The sequence below is a fragment of the Acinonyx jubatus genome, chromosome B2, assembly GCF_027475565.1.
Source record: "Acinonyx jubatus isolate Ajub_Pintada_27869175 chromosome B2, VMU_Ajub_asm_v1.0, whole genome shotgun sequence".
NCBI classification, from domain to species: Eukaryota; Metazoa; Chordata; class Mammalia; order Carnivora; family Felidae; genus Acinonyx; species Acinonyx jubatus.
Genome location: NC_069385.1, coordinates 64,402,253 through 64,429,412, shown reverse-complemented (window position 1 = coordinate 64,429,412; position 27,160 = coordinate 64,402,253). Strand labels below are relative to the sequence as shown.

The window sequence follows — 27,160 nt, the reverse complement described above, 5'->3', positions numbered from 1 at the left end:
GTTGTATCTACTTACACATCCACCAGCTATGTTTCAATACTTGATACTGTCATTCTTCTTAGTTTTAGCTGTTCTGGGGGATGCATATTGTTATTTCATTATCTTAGTTTTCATTAGATTTAGTTTTCATTTAATTTCCCTTCTAATTAATGAAGTTGCACATTTCAAACGTTTAATGGTAATTTAGATACTTTCTTTTGTGAGGCACCTATCAGGTCTTTTGCTCATTTTCCTGTTAGATTGTAGTATTTTTCTTACTTGTTTGTAGAAGTCCTTTATATTTCTTGCATATAAAGTCTGTGTCAGATATATATGTCAAAAAATATTTTCTACCACTCTGCATCTTTAATATCTATTGTGATCTTTTGGTGAAAGTTTTTAATATATTTCATGTCACGTTTTTCCTTTTTAGTTAGTATTTTTAGGGGTAATGTATAAAAAAATTTTTGGCTACTCCAAAAATGCAAAACATTTCTTTATGTTTTCTCTTACAAACCAACATTTTCAAAATATTACTCTAGCTGCTATGTGGGCATTAGTCTTAAATTATATCAATTAGGAGATTGCTAGTATAGACTCTATTCCTCAAAGATATCAGTACCAAAGTCTCAGTAATCCTCCTGGATTTACTTTAGACTCAATGGCTGCTGAAATTCTTGCTACCACTTTCACATGACAGGCATTAAAATGCAGGAAGAGGCAACAGGAAATGAGTGTTCTTCCCAGATTTATCAGCTCCTTCAAAAGAGAGCTTTCCTCAAGGCTTTACCCAGAGACAATTCTGACATCCCCTCAACCACTTCATTTGCAAGAGAGGTGAGGAATTGTCATTTTTAGCTCATTACTGTGTCATTCTACTATAATAGGATACGAGTTTTAACAAAAGAGAAGAGAATGGATCTTTGGGAGGTAATTAGCAATATTTACTGAGAGGACGAGCAGAAGCAGTGTGATCAGGTAGCAAGCTGTTCCCATCACCTGTTTGAAGAAGACTAGAATGATGGTGGTCAAAGTTGTAAAAGTGGTCAGATTCTGCAGCCATTTTGAAGATCTAATGGGATTTTTCTGATGCACAAATAAAGACTATAACAGTTTTACTACCAATAGCTATTTGCAGAAAGTATTACAAATGGATCTACTTCATAATGAAGGAATTTGAAACAAGAAAGGAACATATGAAAGGTGAAACTCAGAAGAAAAAAAAATGTTATACCTTTGACTAATGTGAAGAATAAAATAATGGAATAAAGTTTAAAAATTATATGTGGAAAAAAATTAAAGCTTTCTAAGGTACTTATATTATTCAAGAAGAGGGCAGATCAAGGATATTAGAGCAGAGAGGAAGGAGAAAATTACATTGCCAGGGATAAAGAGAGGAAAGGGTCTTTCAAAAAGACAAACTATTGGGTGCAAATATTCAGAGATCTGCAGTAATCCTGTGGGTTTTGAGAAGGACAACAATGTGGCGTGTTGGTGGATCCCAGCCTTCATTAAGGGTGCTGAGGATATCAGGATACCGCTGGGACAGTAAATTGGGACAGATTGTGTAGGTTTATTTCAGGAGATTTTTAGGAGTCTGTATGTACTTCATTACTTTGACGAAATCAGAGCCATTAAGTGTTTTTAAAAGCACGTGTGGCCTGAAGTACACTTTTAATATAATTATGTTTTTAATATAAATATGTTGTAGAAATGTAAACTGAAATCAGCAAAACAGATAAGTGACTATTGTAATAATCAACATAGGACAATTTAGTATTTTACCTCAAGGCACCGTGCTATATACACATGTGGGTACAAAAATGAATGACATTGTCACTAAACCCAGGAAACTTATAAAACAAGTTGCTGTTGTTCGTAAAGAGAATTGAAACAGGTGAAGGATTAGAGTCAGAGATCAGAAGCAAAGAATCTTTAGAGTTCATTCATTTGTGGAATTTGAGAAACACAACAGATGAACATAGGGGAAGGGAAGGAAATAAGATAAAAACAGAGAGGGAGACAAACCATAAGAGATGCTTAAATACAGAGAGTAAATGGATGGTTGCTGGAGGGAAGGGGAGGTATGGGTTAAATGGGTGATGGGCATTAAGAAGGGCACTTTTTGGGATGAGCACTGAGTGTCATATGTAAGAGATGAATTACCAGGTTCTACTCCTGACGCCAAGACTGTACTCTATGTTAACTAACTTGAATTTAAATTTTAAAAAAGAAAGAAAACTTCAACTCAAAAAAAAATCTCTGGGGTTCAAGAAATGCTAGAAGATGCCCCCAGTGGTTGGGTTTTCTGAACCTTCTAGCCTCTCCCCAGCACGTGCGCACACACACACAGTGTCCCTTTCCATTGTTTCATTTGTGTGTTGTTGAACAAATGTCCTTAGGAAGAAAATACACTTGGGTTTAGAACATGAGTTTATGCTGTATGCTTAGAGAATTTCATATTTGTTTAAGATAACATATCAAATTTCTGAAACAAGTTAAATAAATAATTAGTAATACTTTAAGGACTTCTAAACATGTTTCTTTTTCATGTTGTTTTCTCTACCAAATTACTCAAACAGAAGTAAAATGTGTGAAGCCTCCATATGGTTATTGTGGCTTTTCATGATACAGCTATAGGGTTGAATCTCAATTTTGCCTCTAATGTTGGAATCATGGTCTCAAATAGAACCACTTACTGAATCTTTTTGCTCATATCCTAATCTCTTCTGGCACGTATATTTGCTTGAAAGATGAATGTCTCATATTGCAAGGAGCACAGATGTGCCTCTCTTTCTCAGCCATAATGATAAAAAACTCCAGTAAGCAACTATTTTGCGAATGGATTTTATGGGATGCAACTCATAGGTGCAAAACTAATTCATCCTTCTGCTAACAACAAACATTCACCCAAATTTCCCCCCACCTGCCAGAATAAGTATGATAACGCATACAAGATTTTAGATAAACAATGTATTTACCAAGTTCTGAAGCAGTGTTCAATCATAGCAATTTTTATAGATTTTCGTGAGGAAAATCCATTAGACTTTGCTATGTTGCAGTATATCACAATCTAGAACACTGTACTATTACAGAATTTCAAAGAAGCAATCTTGCTATGAATGTTGTTTTGACCTCAAGAAAAGCAATTGGAAATTTCTTACTTATGAAACATGCATATCTTGAGGAGGTGGGTATTTCATTACTGAACCTGTATTTACTGTCTGATTTTTTTAATCTATAAGTACTTCATGAAGCAAAATAAGCTTTACTGTTTGTTGATAAGAGATTTTTTAAAATCTGAATGCTCTCTATTATATTTGGGGTTCAGTCTAAAGTCTGGGGTCTCTACCAAATAAAAACATCATAAAATCTTGTGAGGCATTATTGCTTACAAAATGGGCAGTCTTAGGATGCCTGCATGGCTCAGTCAATTAAACATCTGACTCTTGATTTCAGCTTAGGTCATGATCCCTCAATTGGTGAGTTCAAGCTTCGTGTTGGGCTCTCAGCTGATGGTGCAGAGCCTGCTCAGGATTCTCCCTCTCTCCCTCTCCCTCTGCTCCTTCCTTGTTTGCATTCTCTCTCTCTCTCTCTCTCTCTCAAAATAAATAAATAAACTTAAAAAATTTTTTAAAATGGATAGTCTTAATTACTTCACCACCTCCAAGATAATTAATGTATAAACATCCCTACTTTTATACTTCATGTCTAAAAGGAAGACATTTTCCTTAGCCCATCTTTATTAGTTTTCTCTGGCTGCTGTAAGAAATTACCACAAACTTGGTGGCTTAAAACATAAGAAATGTATTCTTTCCTCATTCAGCTTCTGGTGGCTAAGGCATTCTTCAGCTTGAGGTTATATCCCATTACCTTCTCCCTTTCTGTGTATGTGTCTCAAAATTCTCTCTGCCTCTCTTATAAGGACACACATGATTATGGTTAGGACACACTCAGATAATTCAAGATAAACTGTTCCTCTCAAGAGACTTAACTTTAGAGGTGCCTGGGTGACTCAGTCAGTTAAGCATCTAACTCTTGATTTTGGCTCAATGATCCTAGGGTCATGGGATCCCAGGGTCATGGGATCGAGCCCAGCATCGGGCTCCATACTCAATGAAGAGAATGTCTCTCTCCCCACGATGTATTTCTGTCCCTCCCCTGCCAATTAAAAAAGAAAAAGAGAGAGAGAGACTTAACTTTATCACATCTTTTGTCATATAAAGTAATATTCATAGTTTCCAGGAAATTGACATGGATATCTTTGGTGCTATTTTTCAAATCACTACATACCATCTATCTGGATTTTACCACATAGTTTTCTGTCACTCTGGGGATTTTCTCCAGAAAATCCTTCTGCCTCCTTCTCCCTTACTCTCCTATCTTTAATTACTTCTCCTTCAATAGTTCTTCTCTTCATCATATACTCATACTGTTAGTTTTCTAGAGCTGCCATAACAAAGTACCACAGAATGGGTGGCTTCAACAACAGAAATTTACTTTCCCACAATTCCAGAAGCTAGAAATCTGAGATCAAAGTGTGGGCAGGCTTGGTTTCTAAGGCTTCTCTCCTTGGCTTGTAGATAGTTGTCTTCTCTCTCTTCTCATATGATCTTCCCTCCATACATTTCTGTGTCCTAATTTTCTTCCTTATAAGGACTCCAGTCATATTGGATTAAGGCCCACCCTAATGAATTCACTGTACTGTAGTTACCTCTTTTAAAACTCTATCTCCAAATACAGTCACATTCTGAGGTTGTGGGATTAGGACTTCCACATATAAATTGGTGGGGGGGGTGGAATACAATTCACTCCATAACACAGACCATTCTTTCCCATTCTAGAAAAAACAAAAACAAAAAACCTTCCATCTAAAGAAATACTCCCTCAGCTGTATAATACAGTTCCAGCTCTATCAGACATTTACTTCCCATCAAATAGTCTGGGTTTCTCCACATTTCTTGGTCCCCTCGCTATAAGGTAGAACCTTGGGACTAATTTTTGGTAGGCAGCACTATAGGTCTAATGGACCAGTAGAGGCTGTACTATGAAAATATGGATCTAAAAACAAAAGTAATTTCATTTTATTTTTTTTAAACATTTATTTATTTTTGAGACAGAGAGAGACAGAGCATGAGCAGGGGAGGGTCAAAGAGAGAGGGAGACACAGAATCCGAAACAGGCTCTCGGCTCTGGGCTGACAGCCAGGACTTGAAATCACGGACCGCGAGATCATGACCTGAGCCAAAGTCGGACGCCCAACCGACTGAGCCACCCAGGAGCCCCTAAAAGTAATTTCATTTTAGAGTCACCATCTTATAAGACTGACAACAAATGGATGATAATGCTTGTTTCAAAGAAAGCAGTTTCTGTGATACTCTGAGTTGCATATTGTTCTCGTTCTCAGCTTTCGTCAATGGAGGCTATGAACAAACAGCTTTAAAAATTCCATCGTGGCATTTACTGTAGGCAAAGTATTTAGTACATCTCCAAAAATCTTTGCTTTCCCTGAGGGTCCCTCTTTACCTTTTGGTGATAATCCTGTAATTGACATATTTGTTTGTTTCATTTTTGTTTTTGTTTTGCTTAAAAGCCATATTTGGGGTGCAAGTTATACAACTAGACTATGAGCTCAGATGAAGGTAACAACTAGAGCTGTCTTAGCCATTTATGTATCCCCTCTGCCCAGAATAGGTGTTCAATAAATAAGCATTGAATAAATGAATGAGCCAACTTTACAGAGCTATGTAGCCTGAAAACCTCATTATTTTTCCCCAGATCTTAACTCTCAATTTTGCTTGTATTTAGGGGTACACTTTTTCTAAATTATGAATGCAAATATTGTAAAAGTTGTGAAAATGTCTTTAATAAATATTTGGTTGAATGAATTATCTTGGCTGATTATAGTGTTTCCTGATTCTTTTAAATGATGCAGTGCCAAGGACAGCCCTAGCAGGAGACTTGATACATTCATTCTACATCAAGTCAGCAGTCATCACAGAAAAGGTTGAAGTATCAGTTCTGAAAGTGTCAGTAAGGAACTTCTGGTGTCCCTAAAATCTTTCAGAGGTTATGATGTCAAACTATTGTCAAAGTGGTATTACATCATTATTTGTCTTTTTCACGCTTATTTTTTTTCATGGGCATACAGTGAAGTTTTCCAGCAATTACATGATGTGTGATATTGTAACAAACTGAAAAAGTTTCTATTGACCCTGTTAAAAAGAATCCAAAATGAAGGGCACAATCCGAATATACCCCTGGGACCAAACATCTATAGTCACATAACCAAAGTTTAAAACTGCCCTGATTTCCCTGAAATGCCAACTCTAACCTTAAATAAAACTTACATTTCCTTCAAATAAGCATGACTTTACAGCTTCCTAGCCAACCAAGTAAGAAGATATGCAAACAAATCAGCATATAGAGTGCTACTACCATAAAAGGAATGTAAGCTTCTAGTAACAAATCACAAAACAATGCACTTCCTCATTCATGCTTTATAAACTGAGCTATAACTACTGAAAGCCATGCTCCCACCAGTTTTAGTTTTGAAGTCTCCCAGCTTATGAATAGTTTGTTTCTCTCTCAATAAAATATATCAAGTGAAATTCTCTGAAATTTCTTTTGACAAGCCAAATGTTAAAAAGACTTGGGAAAACCTAAAGCAAATCCACTCCTCTCACTAAATTTTTTGTTCTACCAGATTAATTTTACAAAAAATATATATTATTTACATTAACACTCATTTTACTGCAGTCATTGTTCATAACTATTTTAATTTATTTCCATTTTAACACAAAAAAATAGATATAACCCATATACATAAGCTCTTTGAGAGATCCTCAAAATGTTTAAGACCACAAAAGTTTCCTGAAACCAAACAGTAAGAACCACTAGGGAAAGAATGAACTCCCACTTTTAAGAAGCTCCTTCCTGTATGTTGTGGAAAAACAAAACTAAAAACATATGTGTCCCCTTTCACTACTTCCTGGATCATTAGCTCCAGGAAACATGTATGACATCACAATTAAGCACCATTGTGCAATACAAAAAACTACTCAGTAGAATAAGGGAATCTGAGTGGTGGCCACACAGATAGACAATTTAGAGATCTATAGATATACCCCCAAAGTATGTTTTCTTTTTTTGTTTCCATGCAACATTTACTCTAAGTCTAAAACAGAATTCTCTTCTGTCAATTCCTGGCTCCTGAGAAATTAAGATCTATATATGATTCTCCTGGTACAATTCCTCATTCAGAGAAGTATCTGACATACTTCACTGGTGATCCTTATATTTCTGATGCTACTGCCCAGAGGTCTTTTTACATTAGGATATTTCTCAGAAGTATGGCCTTGCTCTGGAATGGGGAATATATTTCATAGCAAGTGCCAACTTTAATATATTGTTAGCAGTTGGCTGGAACATTGTTTGAGAAGGATTCTGAGGCATTTCCAGGCTTAGCAAGACAAATGCTATAATTGATTAGTGGTCTACTCTAGGTCCTAAAAGGAAGAGTGTTAGCTTATGTGCTGTGTATTTGCTGACCAAATGAAATCAATTGGAATTGCTACGGTCAAACAGATATAAGGAAGACATTAAGTGTTTAATCCATGTAAAAATTACACAGGGATATAGTTACTATGATGATTAATAACAGATATCAGCAATAGTATTTGTCTCATAAACACAATCTGCTTAAAACATGAGCACAGATTTTAAGATTCAAAGAAACAAATCAATTTAAGAGAACACAAGAATTGCTGTAAAGATTTGTAATAACATACACTGTGCATCTATATATCTGAAGACATTTTTACCACCTACTCTTGATTGGAGTACCTTTAGGAGCTTGACCAGAACTTACTTTCTGAAACAATCGCAGAATGGAATTTAAAAGGGTGAATATTAGGTATACCAGCTGTGGCTCTTCACAACTTCCAGATGTATCACTGCTGCTACTATAAAGTCTTCAATCTCTTTACAACATATATCTTGTTGGTGTAACTAATAATTAATACATGGAGGAAGAAGAGGAGGAGGAGAAAATTGAGAGAGGAGAAGGAGCAAGAGATAAAGAAGAAAGATATCAGACAGAGAAAGACACATCCTATGTTATTTCACATACATGTGGAATCTAAAATAAAACAAACTCATAGATACAGACAACACACTCGTCAGTTGCCAGAGGTTAGGTGTTAGACGTGGGTGAAGTAGGTGAAAGTGGTGAAACGGTACCAAGAAGAAGAAGAAAGACACAAATCATTCCTGGAGATTTGAGCCAGTGTGACTTTTTGTTTGGGAGGAAACACAGATACTATACATTTCTTTAGAATGTGTCCCTATGACTATTAACTCTACATACCATTCTACACACCAGTACCTTAGCAGTGATACAAACTGCCAATATAGTCCTTTACATCATATTTTGTTGATAAAATAGAAGAATTTTAGCTTCTTTGAGAACAACGTCCAAGCACTGACAAGAACACTAACTTGTTCCTTTCCGAATTGGACTTTTTGTCATTTTGCCTGGCAGTTATACCGTGGAGAAGTGTACTCAGGAAAGCAACTGGTGCCTGGGGCTAATACGTCTGGCTCTAAACACAGCACTGTGAAGAAATGGCGGGAGAGGGGGGGAACAAAACCAGAAAAGACTAATATAGAATTTGTTCCCTTGGAAACAAAAGACTACTTAGTGTTTTGGGGAATAAATATATATATTTGCAGAACAACTTTCACAAAACCGTGGCTCTAAAATGAAATTCTGACAATATAGTCACAACACTAGTGAGGAGTAAGGGGAGCATAAATAGATAAGTAATTTTATAGTTTATAAAGTATATGCATTTGACTCCATAGGCCAGACTACAAAGGTTATGTACCAATGATAAAGTGATGTGAAGCAGAAGGGATGCCAGTTATTGCTTTACTGATAAAGATGAAGGGTCACAATGAACAAAAACTTGCTCCCCCATCCAACAAAACCTACAAATATCAAAAAAGAATTTTAAATCTCATTTTGGAAGGAGAATAAAAAGAAAAATATAGGAAAGCAAAAAATATTCTAAAATAAGTTATTAAATAGCTTTGTAGGATGTTCATAAAGAAAATGGTGATTATTATGGAACAGCAAGAGTTCTTTAAGAGTAAGTCTTGAAAAGTTTTTTCCAAGACTGATAAATTTCAATTCTGGAATTCCATAAACAAGTTGGCATTCCATCTTCCCCTAAACAAAAGGGGAAATATGGTATTTAAGACAATCATATTCAAAGGTATGTGTTAACTCTATAAAACTAATAAATCAGACTTTCAGATGTCCCTAAAGTTCCCTCCAGCTCTAAAATTTTTTGAATCTAGAATCCTAACATACCAGTGTCACCAACTTATCACAGACTATATCCTTGTTTCTCTCTTAATCAATTTTTCTATTAACTAGAATGAAAAAACTTAATTATATTTTAAAAACTTATAGATGGCAGGTGATGGCAGAAATAACAATGTTGAAGGACATTTAATTTTGGAAATAATTTCAACTAGTTAGAACAGTTTGCTCTTCTTGGTACACCCATGGTAAAAGACTAGCATATAGTAGATCTCAAACACTATTTGTTGAAATAATAAATGAATGAATGGGTCAAAGCTAACAAGGTGAAATTTATCAAATTAAATTTAATTTTTTCAGATACAGAGTTGACTAAACCTAGTTTGATAGCAATTTAGATACAGTTCATTACCAGCTCAATTTAAGCCAAGAGTCCAATTAACAGAAGTATAATATCTAGGGAAATTAATCTGTCATCTGCTCTATTCAGACTGTGTGTAAAATACTAAATTCCTCTGGGCATCACTTTCAAAAACTAATACTGGCGAACTAGAGTTCAATAAGAGAAGATGGCCAGGATATCTAGAGGTCTGGAAATTCTTTCAGGAGATCTAATGAAGGATCTTAGATGCTAAACTTGGAGAAAGAAAACAGGAGGGACATACTGAATATCTGGAGAGTGGTCATGGGAAAGATATATTAGAGTCATTCTGCTGACTCAAGGAAAGAATACAGAAGTTACAAAGAAATAGATCTTGCTTTAGTATAGGGAAGGAATTTCTGTTAAATCTGTCCCAAAATGAATTAACCTACTTTGCAAAGAAGGGAATACTTCATCACTTCAAGTGGTCACACAAAAAGTACATAATCTGCCAGGGCCTTTCAGAGAAATTATTACTGTGGGTGGATACTAGCATGAATGATCTGAAGAGGCTTTCCTGCCCTAATACGCTGTGATTCTATGGTCCCTGCATAATTGCTGCCTACCTCTTGAACATTATTGTAATCTCTCTTTTCACTGACTTATCTTCTATTCATTTAATAGTTGATCAGTTCTTTGTTCTTGCTCCCATTATTCACATTTGTTCCTGAGGTATCCTACAATCTAACTTCCATTGCTATCATAGCAAGAAAAAAAAAATCCCCTCTTAAAAGTCATAACCTCTTTGCTCTAATAGTCAATGGGTTTGCATTTATTTTCATTCTCTTTGACTCCGTAGAGGTATTGTTAACTATTCCACCCTCTATACCTTCTTTGCTTCCCTTATTTCTAGTTCTTCAATTTCATCTTCTTTTTTCTGAACTTTTGGCTTTTCTTTCACCCATAAATCATAGTAGCTTCTAAAGGTATTGATGCTTTCTATGTATAAGATTGAACTGCCATTTTTGATGGTGGTATCAAGGTGCTTGTTAAATCCCTAACTACAATAAGGTAATATCAGTGACAATATTAACACAATGTCTTTGTAATTTCTCTGCAATGACTTGGTTAAGAATACACATTTTGCAGTTGCTTGGGTTTATTTTCCTAGTTGAGTTGGAAAAAGTACTTCACATTTTATTGTTTTATTTTCTAGTAAAAAAGAAAAAGTCTTCAAATTTTATTAAAAGTATGGTTTACCTTGGAGGAATTTTACAGGATCACATCTCATATCATCAAAGAAACCATCAATCCACATTACAAATGTTAGAATATTTTATTAGCCTTTGAATTTAAAATGAATCTGAGGATAGTTTCTCAGTCATGTACCTAGTGTAGCGTCCATACACAATCATGTACCTAGTGTAGTGAAGGACCATGAGTCCTTCCCACATAATATACGTGTCAAAAATTTGACTTAAGTCTGTAGACACAAGCTGTTAGAAAGGTTTTTTTAGAGGAATGAAGCTCTATTTTCCAAGTCTACATACAGTTTGTTCTTAAGAGGAATCTTTCATCTCTTATTCAGTAGCCATTTGTACTGTTTACCATTATCCTATTCATACATTAGATTACTTAAAGCTCCTCTACTCTTTATCATGATGTTAGCCAACATTGAAATAGTCCCCTTTCATTCTTACTCCCCATTCAAAATAACTGATACTGCAGTTAAGGTATAGTTGTTAGGTGCAGATAGTTGTTTTGAGTCTCATGATTTCAGAGTGAACAAATGTGTGTCTTTATCAAAGATTGAAACCAGGACTATCCAATAGAGCTCTTGTTGAAGATGAAAATGGTTTTCTATACTGTTCCATAAGATAGCCATGAGCCACATATGGCTATTGCACATTTGAAAAGTGGCTATTGTGAATGAAGGACTAACTTTTATATTTTATTTAAAGTTTTAAACTGTTTTTTAAGGGCAGTTTTAGGTTCATAAGAAAATTGCAAGGAAGGTATAAAGATGTCCCCTAGATTCTCTGCACCCACACATATGTAGCCTCTCCATTATCAAAATCCCCTCACCAAAGTGGAACATTTGTTATAAATGATGAATTTACATTAATACATCATAATAACTCAAAGTTAATTGTTTACATTACAGCTCACTCTTGGTGTCCTACATCCTATTGGTGTGGACAAATGTATGATAACAACACACGTCCATCATTATAATATCATAGTGTTTTCCCTGCCCTAAAAATCCTCCAGGCTCTGCCTATTCATCCCTCCACCTTCCCCAACCCCTGACAATCAATGGTCTTTTTAGTGCCTTTATAGTCTTGCCTTTTCATAATGTCATATAGTTGGAATCACACAGTATGTAGCCTTTTCAGATTGGCTTCTTTTACTTAGCAGTATGCACCTAAGGTTCCTCCATGTCTTTTCAGCCCATTTCATTTTAGTGCTGAATAATATTCCATTGCCTGGATGTATCATAGTTCATTTATCCATTCACCTACTGAAGGAAATCTTAGCTGCTTCCAAGTTTTGGCAACTATGAATAATGATGCCTTAAATATCTGTGTGTAGGTTTTTATGTGGACATAAGTTTTCAACTTCTTTGGGTAAATACTAAGGAGTGCAAGTGTTCAATTGTAGAGTAAGAGTATTTTTATATTTTGTAAGAAAGCACCAGACTTTCAAAGTGGCTGTACCTTTTTGCATTCCCACTAGCAACAAATATGAGTTCCTATTGCTTCACATCCTCATCAGCATTTGGTATTGTCAATATTCCATATTTTGGTCATTCTGATAGTTGTGTAGTGATATCTTATTTCAATTTGTGTTTCTTTGATGACATGATACAGAGCATCCTTTTATAGGTGGCTCTGCCATCTATACATCTTCTTTGGTGAGATGCCTGTTAAGGTCTTTGGCCCATTTTTTAATTGGGCTCCTTGTTTTCTTACTTTTGAGTTTTAAGACTTCTTCGTATATTTTGATAGCAGTCCTTTATCAGAAATGTCTTTTGCAAAGATTTTCTCCCAGTTTATATCTTGTCTTCCATTCTCTTGACTTGGGCTTTAGCAGACCAGTTCTCAATTTTAATCAAGTCCAGCTTTTCAGTTCTTGCTTTCATGTGTTGTGCCTTTGGTATTGTATCTGTAAAGTCAGTGATATATCCAAAGTCATCTAAATTTTCTCCTGTTATCTCTATGGGCTTTATAGTAGCATTTTACTTTTAGATCTATGATCCAAATGTAATTTTCTTTTTGAGAGAGAGAGTGCAAACACAAGCAGGGGAGAGGAGCAGAGGGAGAGAGATAGGATTTCAAGCAGGCTCTGTGCTCAGTGCGGAGCCTGATGCAGGGCTCAATCCCATGACCCTCAGATCATGACCTGAGCTGAAATCACAAGTTGGACACTCAACCCACTGAGCCATGCAGGCAGACCACTCCAAATGTAATTTTTATGAAGGCTTTAAGTTTTGTATCTATAGTCATTTGTGTGTGTGTGTGTGTGTGTGTGTGTGTGTGACTATCCAATTATTCCAGTAACATTTGTCAAAAAGATTGTATTTTCTCCATTGTATTTCTTTTGTTCCTTTCTCAAAAATTAATTGACCATATTTATATTGGTCTATCTCTGGACTCTCTATTCTATTCCATTGATGTATTTGTCTATTCTTTGACAAATACCACATTATCTTGATTAGTGTAATTTCATAGTAAGTCTTAAAGTCCAGTAGTGTCAGTCCTCCAACTTTGTTCTTCCATATTGTGTTGGCTATTCTGGGTATTTTGCTTCTTTATATAAACTTCACAATAAGACTGTTAATATCCACCCAACAATTTGTTGGGAAATTGATTGGGATTGTATTGAATCATAGATCAAGTTAAAGAGAACTAACATCTTGAAAATATAAGATTTCCTGGAGTTTTCCTATCCATGAACATGGAATACCTTTCCATGTATTTAGTTCTTTGATTTCACTCATCAAAGTTTGTCGTTTTCTTCATATAGATCTTGTACATATTTTGCTAAATTTATGCCTAAGTATTTCATTTTGGGGGGTGCCAATGTAATTTTGGGCATGCTAGTTGTATTGTGTTTTCAATTTCAAATTCCACTTGTTCATTGTTGGTATAATTTTATTTAATTTTAATTAACTTTAAATAGCTTCATCTTCCTAGTGGCTACCATTTTACTCTAGGATCTAAAAAATACAATCAGTAATTATTCCTTTTTTAGGAATTATTGCTTTTTAGGAATAAATGTAAATGTTATTACTATACCAAAGTAAAATGCTGCACCAAAACAGTTACACTGACTTGTTCATTTAACCTATACAGAGTATACCAGGGTACTATGTACCCGATGTCATACTAATGCTAAGGAGCACCGAGGAGCTCAGACTTAGAGACATAGTAAGTAAAAATTGCAATGTAGTTTTGCTTGTTATTAGAGACAATAATAGCATTTAGCTACTAGACACCATATATATAATTCCTACAATAATTGTAGGAATTAAAAAAAGGCTTCATTGAAGAGTTTTATTTAATCTGGGACATCATGGAAAAATAAGTTACAAAATAAATGGGGGCATGGTGCAGTGAGGAATAGGACAGGCATTCCAGAAAAGATACTGAAAGGGTTTGGTGTGTCTAGGCCACAATCCACATGTGGTGTGCAGCAGCTGATGCTGCCAAAAAGTAGACTCCAGGCTGACAGAGTCCTATATAGTAAGTAACAAGTTTGGATGGCAAGTGATCACATGGTATGCTATATTTTCCCTATTGTTCTACTTTTTATAGTTTATATTAAGTACTAAAAAAATCTGCTTCATTAGACTTATAAGTTGTTTATGGCAAGATCATATCTGCCTTACCAACCAATGTAATCCATGGTATCTGATAGAGAATGAGTACTTCAGAGTAAATTACTTCAGAGTAAATACCCACCTTTTACTGATTTCAATGCAGAGTAAAGCAAAATAAAGGTGCCCTTTGCTTCCTCCATTTCATCGGTAGCTATATATGCATATATATGTTCCTATTTCATTACTTGATAGAGCCAATATTCCCTGTAGGAGAAACGGGAAAGAATGACGTTCTAAATCTAGAATAACAGGAAACAATTCCCAACCTTTAACGGTATCCAAATTCATCATCTTTGTGCAAAAAAATAGAGTACCTACCTTCAGTACTGTCTCCCATTTGTCACCCAAAAGGTACAATTGCTCTGTGTCCATATAAAAATTAACATAATTCACTACGGACTGCTCCTTAATAGCCAGGGAAGAAGAAATACTAATCGCAGGCACAGGCACATATCCTCCCCCTTTCCTCCCCCAAAAACAAATGAAGGGCACAAGAGAAATAAAAGTAGTTAATTTGATCAACACTGCTCTGAAACACTATTGACAATACAAAAACCTAAAGTAACACTTTACTAACTTGAGCCCCCTGCATCCCGCCTGCAGTATTCCAGGAACCTAGCCACCTGGCTCCCAAACAAGGCCCTTCCGCCTCACAAAAAGCAGGACGCTCCCCGCCACGTGAGGTGGGCGGGGCTGAGGCTGTTCCGGCCCGTCCCTGCCGGAGCGGGGCGCGCGCGTTCGGTATCTGCGTCGGGGGAGGAGTCTCTTGTCCCTCCGCGCGGCCCGTTCCGCCTCGGCTCCCGCTTCCTTTAGGCTGACGTGTCGGCAGTTCTTCGGCGCCTCTGCGAGTAGGGCCGGGATGGCGGACGCCTGGGAGGAGATCAGGCGGTTGGCGGCTGACTTTCAGCGGGCGCAGTTCGCCGAGGCCACACAGAGGTGCCTGACCCTCCCTTTTCGTTGCAGAATCCAAAATAGCCCCTGGGTAGTCACGCCGAGATCTGAGGCCGCAGATCCCTGGCTCTGGACCCCGCACCTTCCCAGGCTGTGTCACCGATTTCGCCCTCACCTTCCTCCCCGAGCCTGGATTGCAGTTCCAAGTATAGTTCCCAGCTTTGAACCCCGAAAGCTACTACGCCCCGGACCATCCCCCGCCCTCAGCCATGCCCCAGCCAAGTGCTGCCGCGCCCCGCCCTCTTGATGGCTGAAGCTGTTGATTTCTCACTGTCTTGAGTGTCCCTCAGATCCGTATTTACCCAACCCCCTATGGCATCACTGATTATTATGCACTTCCTGACCTAGAATGAGCTGGAAGGGAGAGGCAACAACAAAATGCAGTACTTTGTAAATGCTGTGTTGACCCTTTAAACATTTTGCCTTTTTTGTCCACCAGGAGAGTGTGCCAGGCCAGACCCATGGTCCCATCCGTCATTTTTAAGAACTCCCGGACACAGACATTTCTTGCAAACCCACCAACCTTGGCGGGATTGTGTCCTGGGCACCCTAACTCTGCTTTTTAATATTACAGAACACATAAACAATGTTGATAGAATCCTTTTTTATCCATTGACTATCTCTTACTTCGATGTTTTTGTTCCCAATGGGGCTTGAAGACCTTAATCCCTTAATACTGTATTTTGTAGTACTGAGGGCAAACTAGGGCACATACTTAAGAGCTTGGATAACAGTTGCAGTCATGGTTTTCCTAGGCCATATCCCCTGCCTACAGACCAATAGTAGTAGGCAATTATACACTTAAAGAAAATTCCGTTTTGTTTGGTTTTGGTTTTTTTACTGAACTTAAACTGGGAATTGAAGTAAAAGTAGGGCTACCTAATTTATATGTGCTACCTAAATTATATGTGCTAACTTTTCTATTCAGATTTGAAGGGTACAAGCAGGCCTGTAGGAGAGAGCAGACTTGAAATTCTGTAATAGAATGGTTTGTACCAGTTAGGTACATGATTTAAGTTTATGTAAACCTGCTTACTCCCAAGAGGTGTGTGTGTGTGTGTGTGTGTGTGTGTGTGTGTGTGTGTGTGTTTTAACACATTGAATCAGTATGGTTATACTAATCAAAGATACAGATTTTGTAATGTAGATCTTAGTGACTTTTTACCCAAACTTTTTTTAAAAGTTCATACATTGTTAAGTTTGTTAAGCACCAAATGTATCAAGTGCATTTTAAAACTTCTTGTTTTCCTCAGGTTGTCAGAGCGGAACTGCATTGAGATTGTGAATAAATTGATTGCTCAGAAACAGCTAGATGTAGTTCACACACTTGATGGGAAGGAATATATTACTCCAGCCCAAATTAGTAAAGAAATGAGAGATGAGCTACATGTCCGAGGAGGTAAGTAATTCCTTAGTTTTTTTTTCTTCTGGTTATTTGGAAGAGGGAAAAAACTTACAAAACATAACTAATAAATTATTTGGAGGATGTGGGACATTCTTCTCAATTGTTAATATGGAAATCAGCGTTAATGTTTTTAATAGCTTCAGGTAAAGATCATATAATTTAAATGAAGTCAAATATCGTCACTTTACAAAATAGCATCTTTTATTATTATGAGTTATGTGTTCTGCGTGTGAATTAATCAACTGTTCCTATTCACAGTTCATGAATTTATTGCATGACGCAGGGGAGGGTGCTTAGCTGTCTATTATCAGGTGGTAATTATGAAATGAGAACAGAGATTTTGAAGGATTATAGATTGTTGAAAATCAGAGCTATACTGCCACTTTTTTTAAAAACACTTACCTTTAAGTATTTGCAGATTAGGAAACGATATGGTGCTATACCTATATATCATGGGAAATGCAATTATAAGCATATAAAAAAAGTTTTTTTCTTTTTTTTAATTTGAGCAAACTACTGAGCAAATTTGAACACTTTGATTAGAATATAAGCAACTATGAAAACAGCTCTTCATTAGATGTTATCAGATATACCCTTGGTGTTGGTTCATCTTCCTCCATATTGCTAATAAAATATTAGCTATAATTTGGAATACTTGACAGACTTCTTTTGCCAATACATGGAAATCTACTCATTCCAAAATTTTTTTAAATGAGTTCATCCGAATTTAATTGTCAGTATCACTTTGGTACAATAGATAAATTCTGCCAGGGAAGTCCATCTTAAATCCATAGATCTGGCCAAATTGTGTGTCAATCAATTGATGTTCGTTATTGGCCTAATGTAACAAATGAAACTTCAAAAATAAATTATTGCCTGTGCCTTCAGCCACGAGGATGTATTCAGCTAATGGTTTGCATTGAAAACGGTAATTATTGTAGCTTTATGTGCTTTGAAGACGGGGGACTTCAACTGTCCAAGATGTAAATCTATTGAAATTTACAGTTTTTGTCTGGTGTATACTTACACATGAATTAAAGTCAATGAATGTCTTTTCTTTAAAGGTCGAGTAAACATTGTTGATCTACAACAGGTACATTTTTAATTTATCAATTTTTTTCCTTTCTCGATTTTTTGATACTATGACTTAAGAATTCACTAATACTGGTATCTTATTTTGTATATCTGTGAAGAAATAGTTTTATATCCCACACTAATATATTTAATTAATTTAGTAAGTTCTGACATACTGAACTGATTTAATAAGTTCTTCTTTCTTAGTTATTTACTTATTCTTTACCAAGTAAACTCATAGTTATGATTTTTCATTGTAACAGGGTTTAAGTATTTAGGGAGAAAAATAATGTTCATGTTTACTTTAGTATATGGAAGGAGTAAAGAAATATTTTAAAAAGAAGAAGATATTTTTATAAAATATAAGAACACGTGTCATCAACAAGTTACACTATATCCAAGAAGCTGGAAAATCTTGTGCAAATCCTGCCTATTGTATGACAATACAGTTTCTTAATGCAAACTTTGCTAACAAGTGAAAATGTAGTTGTTCAGAAATGAAAGTAAATAAGCAATAAACCTTTAATTTTTATTTGACTGAGACTTTTGACAGTATTTCAAATTAATTTGAAATTCATCTAAGAGAAAGTAAGTTTTTAAAAAGATAGGTTGGGGCACCTGGGTGGCTCTGTCGATTCTTGGTTTCAGCTCAAGTCATGACCTCACCAATCATGGGTTTGAGCCCCACGTCAGGCTCTGTGCAGACAGTGCAGAGCCTGCTTGGAATTCTCTTTCTCCCTCTCTTTGCCCCTATCCCCCTCACACTATCTCTTAAAATAAATAAACTAAAAAAATAAAAATAAAAGTCATAGAAAAAAATGTTCTAATATATAGTTTCAAACTTAAGAAACAATATGAACTTATCACTAATAGAATTTTATTTTTTTTTCCAGGTAATTAATGTGGATCTGACTCATATTGAAAGTAGAATTGGTGACATTGTAAAATCAGAAAAGCATGTTCAGCTAGTTCTGGGACAACTGATAGATGAGTAAGTACAATATTTAGGAGCACTTTTTTGTGTTTCTTTTTTTTTTTTCCATAGTGTTTAAATTTAGAACAATTGTGACCAGTTTGGCATTTTATTTAGAACTCAAGTGCTGATTTTCATTTTTAGGATCATTATATTTAAATTGTAAGTGCTTGGGGCACCAGGGTGGCTCAGTCAGTTAAGCGTCCCACTCTTCATTTCTGGCTCAGGTCACAATATCAAGGTCATGAATTTGAGCCTTGCCTCAGCTCCCTGCTGAGCATGGAACCTGCTTAAGATTCTCTCCCTGCCTCTCCCTCTATCCCTCTCCCACTCACTTTCTTTCTCTTTCTCAAAGAAAAAAAAGTAAGTGCTTAATTGTATGGAGTACTTGGGAATAATAAAAAATTTGATTTTTTTTCTATTAAAGCAGCATAAACGTAATTCTTACAGTCTTTCCTCTATGATCTTAATTCCGAAAGCAAATTTGTTCCGAAAATGTTAATGAAAAATGCAGAACTTACATAGTTAAAAAAAATCCCAGCATTTATCATTTGGTTAACCTTACATTAATTACATTGATAAGAAAAATAATTTTCAGAATATGAATAATGACTTATGTTTACCTAAACATACCCTATTCATTATTTTGTGAGCATACCTTATTGCACATAAAAAAGGAAAATAATTGTAATTTTTTTTTCTTTAACTATTAGCAACTATTTGGATCGGTTAGCAGAAGAGGTAAATGATAAATTGCAAGAAAGTGGTCAGGTCACCATATCAGAACTATGTAAGACCTATGATCTTCCTGGAAACTTTCTGACACAGGTACTTTTTCTTAATAGCTTAGTGTCTTTTCAGATAAATAAAGAATTTTAATTGGAAGAAAAAAACTAGACTTTCATACCATTAACTTTTTGCAAGTGTTTATTGATGTAGTTGTATGTTTTGGGGATGCTTCCAATACATTGATGGCTCTGATGAGACAGACCATTTAGAAATGATTATTTCTTTGTTCTTAAAATAGTTTGCCATTTTAGAATTATAGACATTTATTTTGTATACTGGAAAGTGCATGTGCTTTGGAGTTAAACAGACTTTGATTTTATTCTGCTTATGCCGCTGTTTAGTTACTCAATGTTAGGAAAATTATTTCACCTCTTTTGTATTTGAATTTCCGTATCTTTAAAATGGGAATAATTGTCTTTTTCATAGACTTCAATAAGGTTATATATATGGTGTATCAGTGAGATGTCTGGCACAATGGAGGTACTCAATAAGTGATGGTTTTGTTTTGTATTTACTGGAATAAATAAGGGAAAAGCCAAATCTCTTTTTAGGTATATATCTCTTTAAGAAAATCCAACTTACAAAAATTTACCAAACCATAATTGCATGAGATTAATTTATAATACAAACAGATTTACTAACCCATTTTAAGAGAGTGACTTCCTATAATTGCATCTAAAATACAATTTGAATACAGATCTGTTTTACAGAGCATATCAGGAGCCTAAGTTCTATTTTAAGTGAGCAAATATATGTTGATCACAGAAAGTCAAAAAATAAATTTTTAGAACACTGTTTAAAGATATCAGAACAGCCCCAAATGATTTCATATAAAACTGTGCTGTTGACACATTTTGGAAATACATATGGTTTCTTAACATTTTTCAGTTCTAGTTTTTCTGAATATTACAGGCAGTATTCTAAAAAGTCATTAAGAAATGGTTTGAAATGCATTTTTTTATACCAGAAAACTATCAGCCAGGCTGCCTTGAGTAGTTTTAACTTATCTTGGGATGTGAAATATGTCCAGACTTATTTCAGATGTACCTGACCCCAGTCATAATGTAGCTATGGAGAAATACTGTCTTGGGGTTACCAGGAAATCATGTCTGCTAGTATAGATCTCTGGGCACAAGTAACTTATTGATAATTGCGTCAGAGAAGGTAACTTTTTAGTTATTACGTTTCCCTAGGTTTCAGAATCTTGGAATAACATTTATTTTACTCAGTGAATACTCATTTATTTTACTCAGCTCCAGATAGAGTCTTCAAGACCCATGTATATGTCTTACTGTCTATGTTTCAGGCTGCCTATATCTAGAAAAATTGGTTAATCATTCAATTTTATTTTACATTAGAAAAAGCCCTCCTTACCATGTAGCTAAGCCTTTTAACATATCTATTTGACTCATTTGGTTCTTTGCCCTGCTGTGAGATTTTGAAGTTTCCTAGATCCTAAATCTTCATTTTAGCTTATACATCCTATAAATTTGTGCTTGTTGAAATTTCTCAACCATGTGGTTAATACAACAACAGCATGCATTGTACCTTTAATAAGGCTATACAAATGTATATTTAGAATTTTGTTCTTTCAAATTAATAAAAATTTGCATTTTACCCTCAGGCACTAACGCAGCGACTAGGTAGAATTATTAATGGACACATTGATCTTGATAACAGAGGAGTAATATTTACTGAAGCTTTTGTAGCTCGACATAAAGCACGCATCCGTGGACTGTTCAGTGCTATTACCCGGTAAGCCTGTTTTAAAGTATGTGTATTTTGGGGCACCTGGGTGGCTTAGTTGGTTTAAGCATCCAAGTTTTGACTTCAACTCAGATCATGATCTCATGGTTCATGAGTTTGAGCCCCACGGTGGGCTCTGTGCTGACAGCATGGAACCTGCTTTGGATTCTCTCTCTCTCTCTCTCTCTCTCTCTCTCTCTCTCTCTCTGCCCCTTCCCTGCTCGTGTTCTGTCTTTCAAAGTAAATAATAATAATAATAAATTATGTATATTTTTATATTTCATTGATCATGGTTTGCTTTTTCTGTTCTATCAGGTATTTTTTCTTTTCTTTTTGCTTTTTCTTTTTTTTTAATTAAAATTTCATTCAGGACTCTAGGATTTTAGACATATAGAAGGGTAGGTAGCTTCTGGGAATGAAGATTCCAGAGCCCCAGAATGTAGCCAAACTCTCTTCAACCCACATCTCCTCCCACTCCCTACCTTAATCATCCTCATGACCCCAGATGCAGGTCTGCAGAATACCCAAATCAGTATATAGAGTCATCCTGGGATACGGAAAGAGCTTGCAGTTTAAAGTAAGAAGTCCTCATTCTATTGCATAATAACCATGTGAGCTGCAGCAGATAAGTCAGTCACATAAGTAAGTCCTTCGAGCCTCAGATGGGGCTAGATGATTTTAGAACCCTTTTTACTAAATATTTAACATTCTACAGCTCAAATGAATAACAGTGTTAATTTCAAAATCACTTTAACTTTTCTAAAGTGAGAATTTCTGAAATGTTTGGAGCCTGAGTGACACTCTAATATAGAATTAAGAAAACCTACATTCTTAATTATCTCCTCTCTCCTGTGTCATTAACTGTATCTCAGTGGTTTTTGGATCCCATCAGTATTTAAATATGTCCAGATTTCTCCCATTTTAAAACAGTCAAACCTCTCTCCACCCCATATTCTACTTCATCTACCATCTTGTTTTGTTTGTTTCCATAAAGTGAACCTTCTCAAGAGTTGATGTCTACATTTACTATCTCGATTTTCTTACCTTTGTCACTTATCAACTCGTCCATCTGGCTTCTACCAACTTACAAAGCAATAATGTCAATGTCATGAACTCTAGTGGATGCTTTCTGCCCTTGTTTTACTTGACTTGGCAGCACCATTTAATTCCAGTTACCTCTTCCTTCTTTCTTTCTTGAAATGTTGTCATTCCTTTTGTTGTTGTTATTTTAATACTGCACTTTACTGCTTTCTTCTTACTCCTTTGGTTGTGCCTTATATGGCACGTTTTTCTGTCTCTTTCTCCTTTCTCTACCCTTTAAAGTTTTGTTTCAGGCCATGTTTTCTTCTTAGTCCATCACTGTCTTCCTAGGTGACTTTACCTTTCTGTTTTTAAGTTATTTATTTATTTTGAGAGAGAGAGAGAGAGAGAGAGAGAGAGAGAGAGAGAGAGTCTGTGTGTGGGAGGGGCAAGAGAAAGGGAGAGACAGAATCCCAAGCAGGCTCCGCACTATCAGAGTAGCATTGGGCTTGAATTCACTAGCCATGAGATCATGACCTGAGTCAAAATCAAGAGTTGGATGCTTAACCTACTGAGCCACCCAGGTGCCCTACCTTTCTTTTAAATTTCAGACTTCTATTACCCACCCCACATCTGTATTGAAATATTTTAGAAGTCCCTCTAATTCAGCATATTTAAAATAACTATCACTGAGCTACCCCACCCCACACCACCTGAATTTATTCTTCCACTTTTGTTTCCATTTTACTAGTAAATGTTATTATCAGTTGGTTTTGCCACAAACCTGGGAGTCCTCCTTTACATCATCCTTTGTTCATCTCCCCCTTTTTCAGAACACAAAGGCTTTTGAATTCTGTATTCTAAATATTTATATACTTTCCCTATCTATGACCATTCCCCCCACTTTAGTCCATTTTTTTAACTAGACTATTTTAGTAGCTTTCTAATCAGTCTCCCTTCTTCTCTCATTACCTTCCAGCACATTTTTTTTTACATGGCAGTCACAGTGATTTATTTTTGTCATTCAGCAAATCACAGCATTTTTTGAGTACTTAATACATTTAAGGCACTGGTATAAAAGACTAGGTTAGAGGACAGAGCTTGCAATTTAATGCAACCATTTTTTTTTTAATCATCTCACAATTACAGAAAAATTACAAGAGAACCTTTTTTTTCTGTCCTGCTTGACAGGAAGTTCCTGACAGAGTGTCCCAACACCACAAATACTCTAGTCTGTGTGTCCTAAAATAAGGGCATTGTCCTGTACAATCGCATAACTGTAATACAAACATCAAAATATTGACATTGGTACATTACTACCATCCACTCCTTGGAGCTCATTCATGTTTTACCAGTTTTTCAATAATATCCTTTATAGTGAAGGATCCAGTTCAGAATCACACATTGCATTTGACTGTCATGTCTCCTTAGTCACTTTCAATCTGGAACACTTACTTGGTCTTTTTTTTTACTTTGGTGACCTTGACAATTTGAAGACCACAGGCCACTTATTTTGTAAAATGTTCAGTTTTGTTTGCTATTTTTTCATTCTGATATTCAGGTTATGCATCTTTGACAGGATTATAACTGAAGTAATTGTGTGTTCTTGTCATTGAATCCTATCAGGTGGTAAACAGTATAGATTTTGTAGTTACTGATGATGTACATTATAACTTCTTAATAATCAGATATCTGTTAGGCTTTTCATAAAAATACTTGTTTTTCCCTTATAATTAAATATTTTTGGGGAGGGCAGTTTGAGATCAGGTAAGTGATCCTCTTTTTTTTTTTTTTTTTTCAACGTTTATTTATTTTTGGGACAGAGAGAGACAGAGCATGAACAGGGGAGGGGCAGAGAGAGAGGGAGACACAGAATAGGAAACAGGCTCCAGGCTCCGAGCCATCAGCCCAGAGCCTGACGCGGGGCTCGAACTCACGGACCGCGAGATCGTGACCTGGCTGAAGTCGGATGCTTAACCGACTGCGCCACCCAGGCGCCCCAATGTGATCCTCTTTTTTATCAAACTTTCAGTTTATTTATTTCTATAAATCACTATGGACTCCTGGCTCCCTGTTTTATTCATTGGATTAAAATTTATAATTATCATCACTTAGATATTTTTTAATGGGCTCTGATTTAGCTATTGGCCCATGCTTCAGGCTGTACTCTGTGTCCTTTAATATGTCTCCATCATTCTTGGAGCATTTCTTTCTGGTACAACAGAAAGGCTCAGTTCATATTTTCCTTGTCCCATCCCTGGAATCAGCCATTTCCCCAAAGAACCCTAGGTCTTTTTAGTGTACTATTTACAGACCAAGATCTGGACACTAAATTGCTTATTGCTGTTTGTTTGTCACTGCTCCCAAGCCCTCTCAGCAGACAAGTTAAGGGATGAACATGCACATGTGTATACACCCCTCTCTATATCTATATGTTTATCAAAAACCATGAGTTCACACTGATATTCCCAGTTCCCTTCCAAACCTCCATTAGTTTTGTTCTAGTTGTCTCCTTTTCCATATTTGCAACTCCCTTCTTTGACCATGAGAAATGTAGCTCCCATTATTCTTAATATACAGTCGATCCTTGAACAATGCAGGCATCTACCCCCCACCCACATTGCAGTTGAAAATCTGCAAATAACTTTTGACCCCCCCCAAAAACTTAACTATTAACAGCCTACTGTTTACCAGAAACCGTACCAATGCAATGACAAATAGTTGAGTAATGCATCTTTTGTATGTTTTATGTATTATATACCATATTCTTATGGTGAAGTAAGCTAGAGAAAACAAAATATTAAGAAAATCATAAGAGAAAATACACTTATATTACTGTCATATATATGTGTGTGTGTGTATATATAAAATCATGTATAAGATGGACCCATGCAGATCAAATCCACGTTGTTCAAGGGTCAGATATGTTTACTTATTTAATTAATTCCCCTTTATGTGATTGAGCTCCCACTGCTGCTACACCTCTCTTCCTTATGTGGATGCTCTCCTTTCTCCATACAGGCTATGACAGCTTGCACCAAGTCACCCTCCTAACACAAGAAACTGGTAACAGTAGTTGTTTCTGGGAAAAGAACTGGGTAGCTGAGTGATAAAAATGGAGGGGGCTTCAGTTTTGTAACTTTTGTGCTCTTTATATATATTACTTGGTCAGAAAATTAAAAAATTAAAAATATAGGGACACCTGGGTAGCTCAGTTGGTTAAGTGTCTGACTTTTGATTTCATCTCAGGGTCATGACCTTGTGATTTGTGAGATCAAGACCTGCGCTGGGGGAGGGGGGTATGCTGACAACACAGAGCCTCCTTAGGATGCGCTCTCTCTCTCTCTCCCTCTCTCCCTCTCTCTCTCCCTCTCTCTCTCTCTCTCTCTCTCTCTCTCTCTGCCCTCCCCTGCTTGTGTGCATGTGCATGCTCTCTTTCTCTCTCAAATAAATAACTAAACATTTTTAAAAATACTAAAATTATATTTTCTTATTGACAAACATTTATCTTTTTTCTTTGGCTAAGTATTGTGGTGAGTGTAGTTATCATCAGGTTCAGCAAATAATATTTTTTCTGACTCATACTAGCCCTGAGTTTCTCTGTGTAGAGGCATTATCAAACCATGAGAGAAAAATAAATTCTGAGCCTTAAAAGATGTTGCTAGGCTCTGTGGCTTCCAGATAGTTCCACTTAAGGTACCATATTGTCATATTTGTCTCTCAAATATAAGGAACTACCCCACTTTCCTGGTCTAACTTCAGAGAAAACACCTCCATCTCTGATTTAAAAAAGGTTTTTGTTGTTGTTATAGGTAGCCAGAAAGAAGAGTAGGAAATAATTATAAGAGCGAGATATGTAGGTATACCAAACTACATTGTATTCCAAATTGAAATAGAAATTCAACAGCTAAGTTTTAGTGTACAAAAAAAAGCTAGCAATTATGTGAAATTCGATTAAACATTTACTGAACACCCACAATATGTTATGAGCCAGAAATTTTAAGATAAAGTCCTTCCAGGAGCCCTCTACATTTTTGTAGGGATGTGTTCAGGTGGAAGGGAACAGAAGACACACAAAAAAACAAAACATCAGAAAGTTGTAATGATTATAAACAGAGGAGAGCAAACTTCACTGAGCACCTAAATTGACCTAATTGGTTTAGGGATTCTAGATAATTTAGCTGAAAAAGTAGGGTAAAGCAATTTAATGAAAAACAAATTAACCTACATAAGAATTTGGTAAAAATAATGATTTAGTCAAAAATTCCCAAACATAGGGGTTTTAAATATCAATTCAATATTCAGACAAATGTTTTTGCTCTCCCAGTTTGTCATAGAGAAAATTTATAACATCTTGAATAATCAACAATAGATGATTAAGTTACTTGGAATAACTTAAAAGTCTCTTAATTATATGCATAAAAATAAAAACATAGACTAAACCCAAACCAGAACACAGGCATAATTGACTTAAACAGGGAAAATATATAAAGTCAGAAAAAGAAAGTCTAGGTCATTTTCTTTATATTTTCCCTTATTTAAAAGATAATTACTATAAAAGAAAAGGACTCACAGGGATCTACCCAAAAGAAACGAAGAGATATGTCCACACAAAGACATGAACACAAATGTTCATAGTGGCATTATTCATA

General features: G+C 35.9%; 1 protein-coding gene and 1 long non-coding RNA gene across 5 annotated transcripts in view; one reads left to right on the top strand and one right to left on the bottom strand.

The window, feature by feature from the left end:
* The window catches only part of LOC106980081 (uncharacterized), a 79,366-nt gene extending 64,025 nt beyond the window's left edge, over positions 1-15,341 (bottom strand). For all 4 annotated transcript variants that reach the window (XR_008298462.1, XR_008298461.1, XR_008298463.1 and 1 more), the window contains exons 1-2: positions 14,869-15,341; positions 14,633-14,754 (exon numbers count right to left, since the gene is read on the bottom strand). This is a non-coding gene — a long non-coding RNA (uncharacterized LOC106980081). The remainder of the gene's footprint in view (positions 1-14,632; positions 14,755-14,868) is intronic.
* Positions 15,342-15,354: 13 nt separating this feature from the next.
* UFL1 (UFM1 specific ligase 1) overlaps positions 15,355-27,160 on the top strand; it is a 33,206-nt gene continuing 21,400 nt past the window's right edge. The window contains exons 1-6 of the mRNA XM_015078048.3: positions 15,355-15,486; positions 16,755-16,900; positions 17,971-17,999; positions 18,874-18,971; positions 19,667-19,781; positions 21,367-21,497. Coding sequence (XP_014933534.1) covers positions 15,410-15,486; positions 16,755-16,900; positions 17,971-17,999; positions 18,874-18,971; positions 19,667-19,781; positions 21,367-21,497 — 596 coding nt within the window. The 5' untranslated portion in view covers positions 15,355-15,409. The remainder of the gene's footprint in view (positions 15,487-16,754; positions 16,901-17,970; positions 18,000-18,873; positions 18,972-19,666; positions 19,782-21,366; positions 21,498-27,160) is intronic.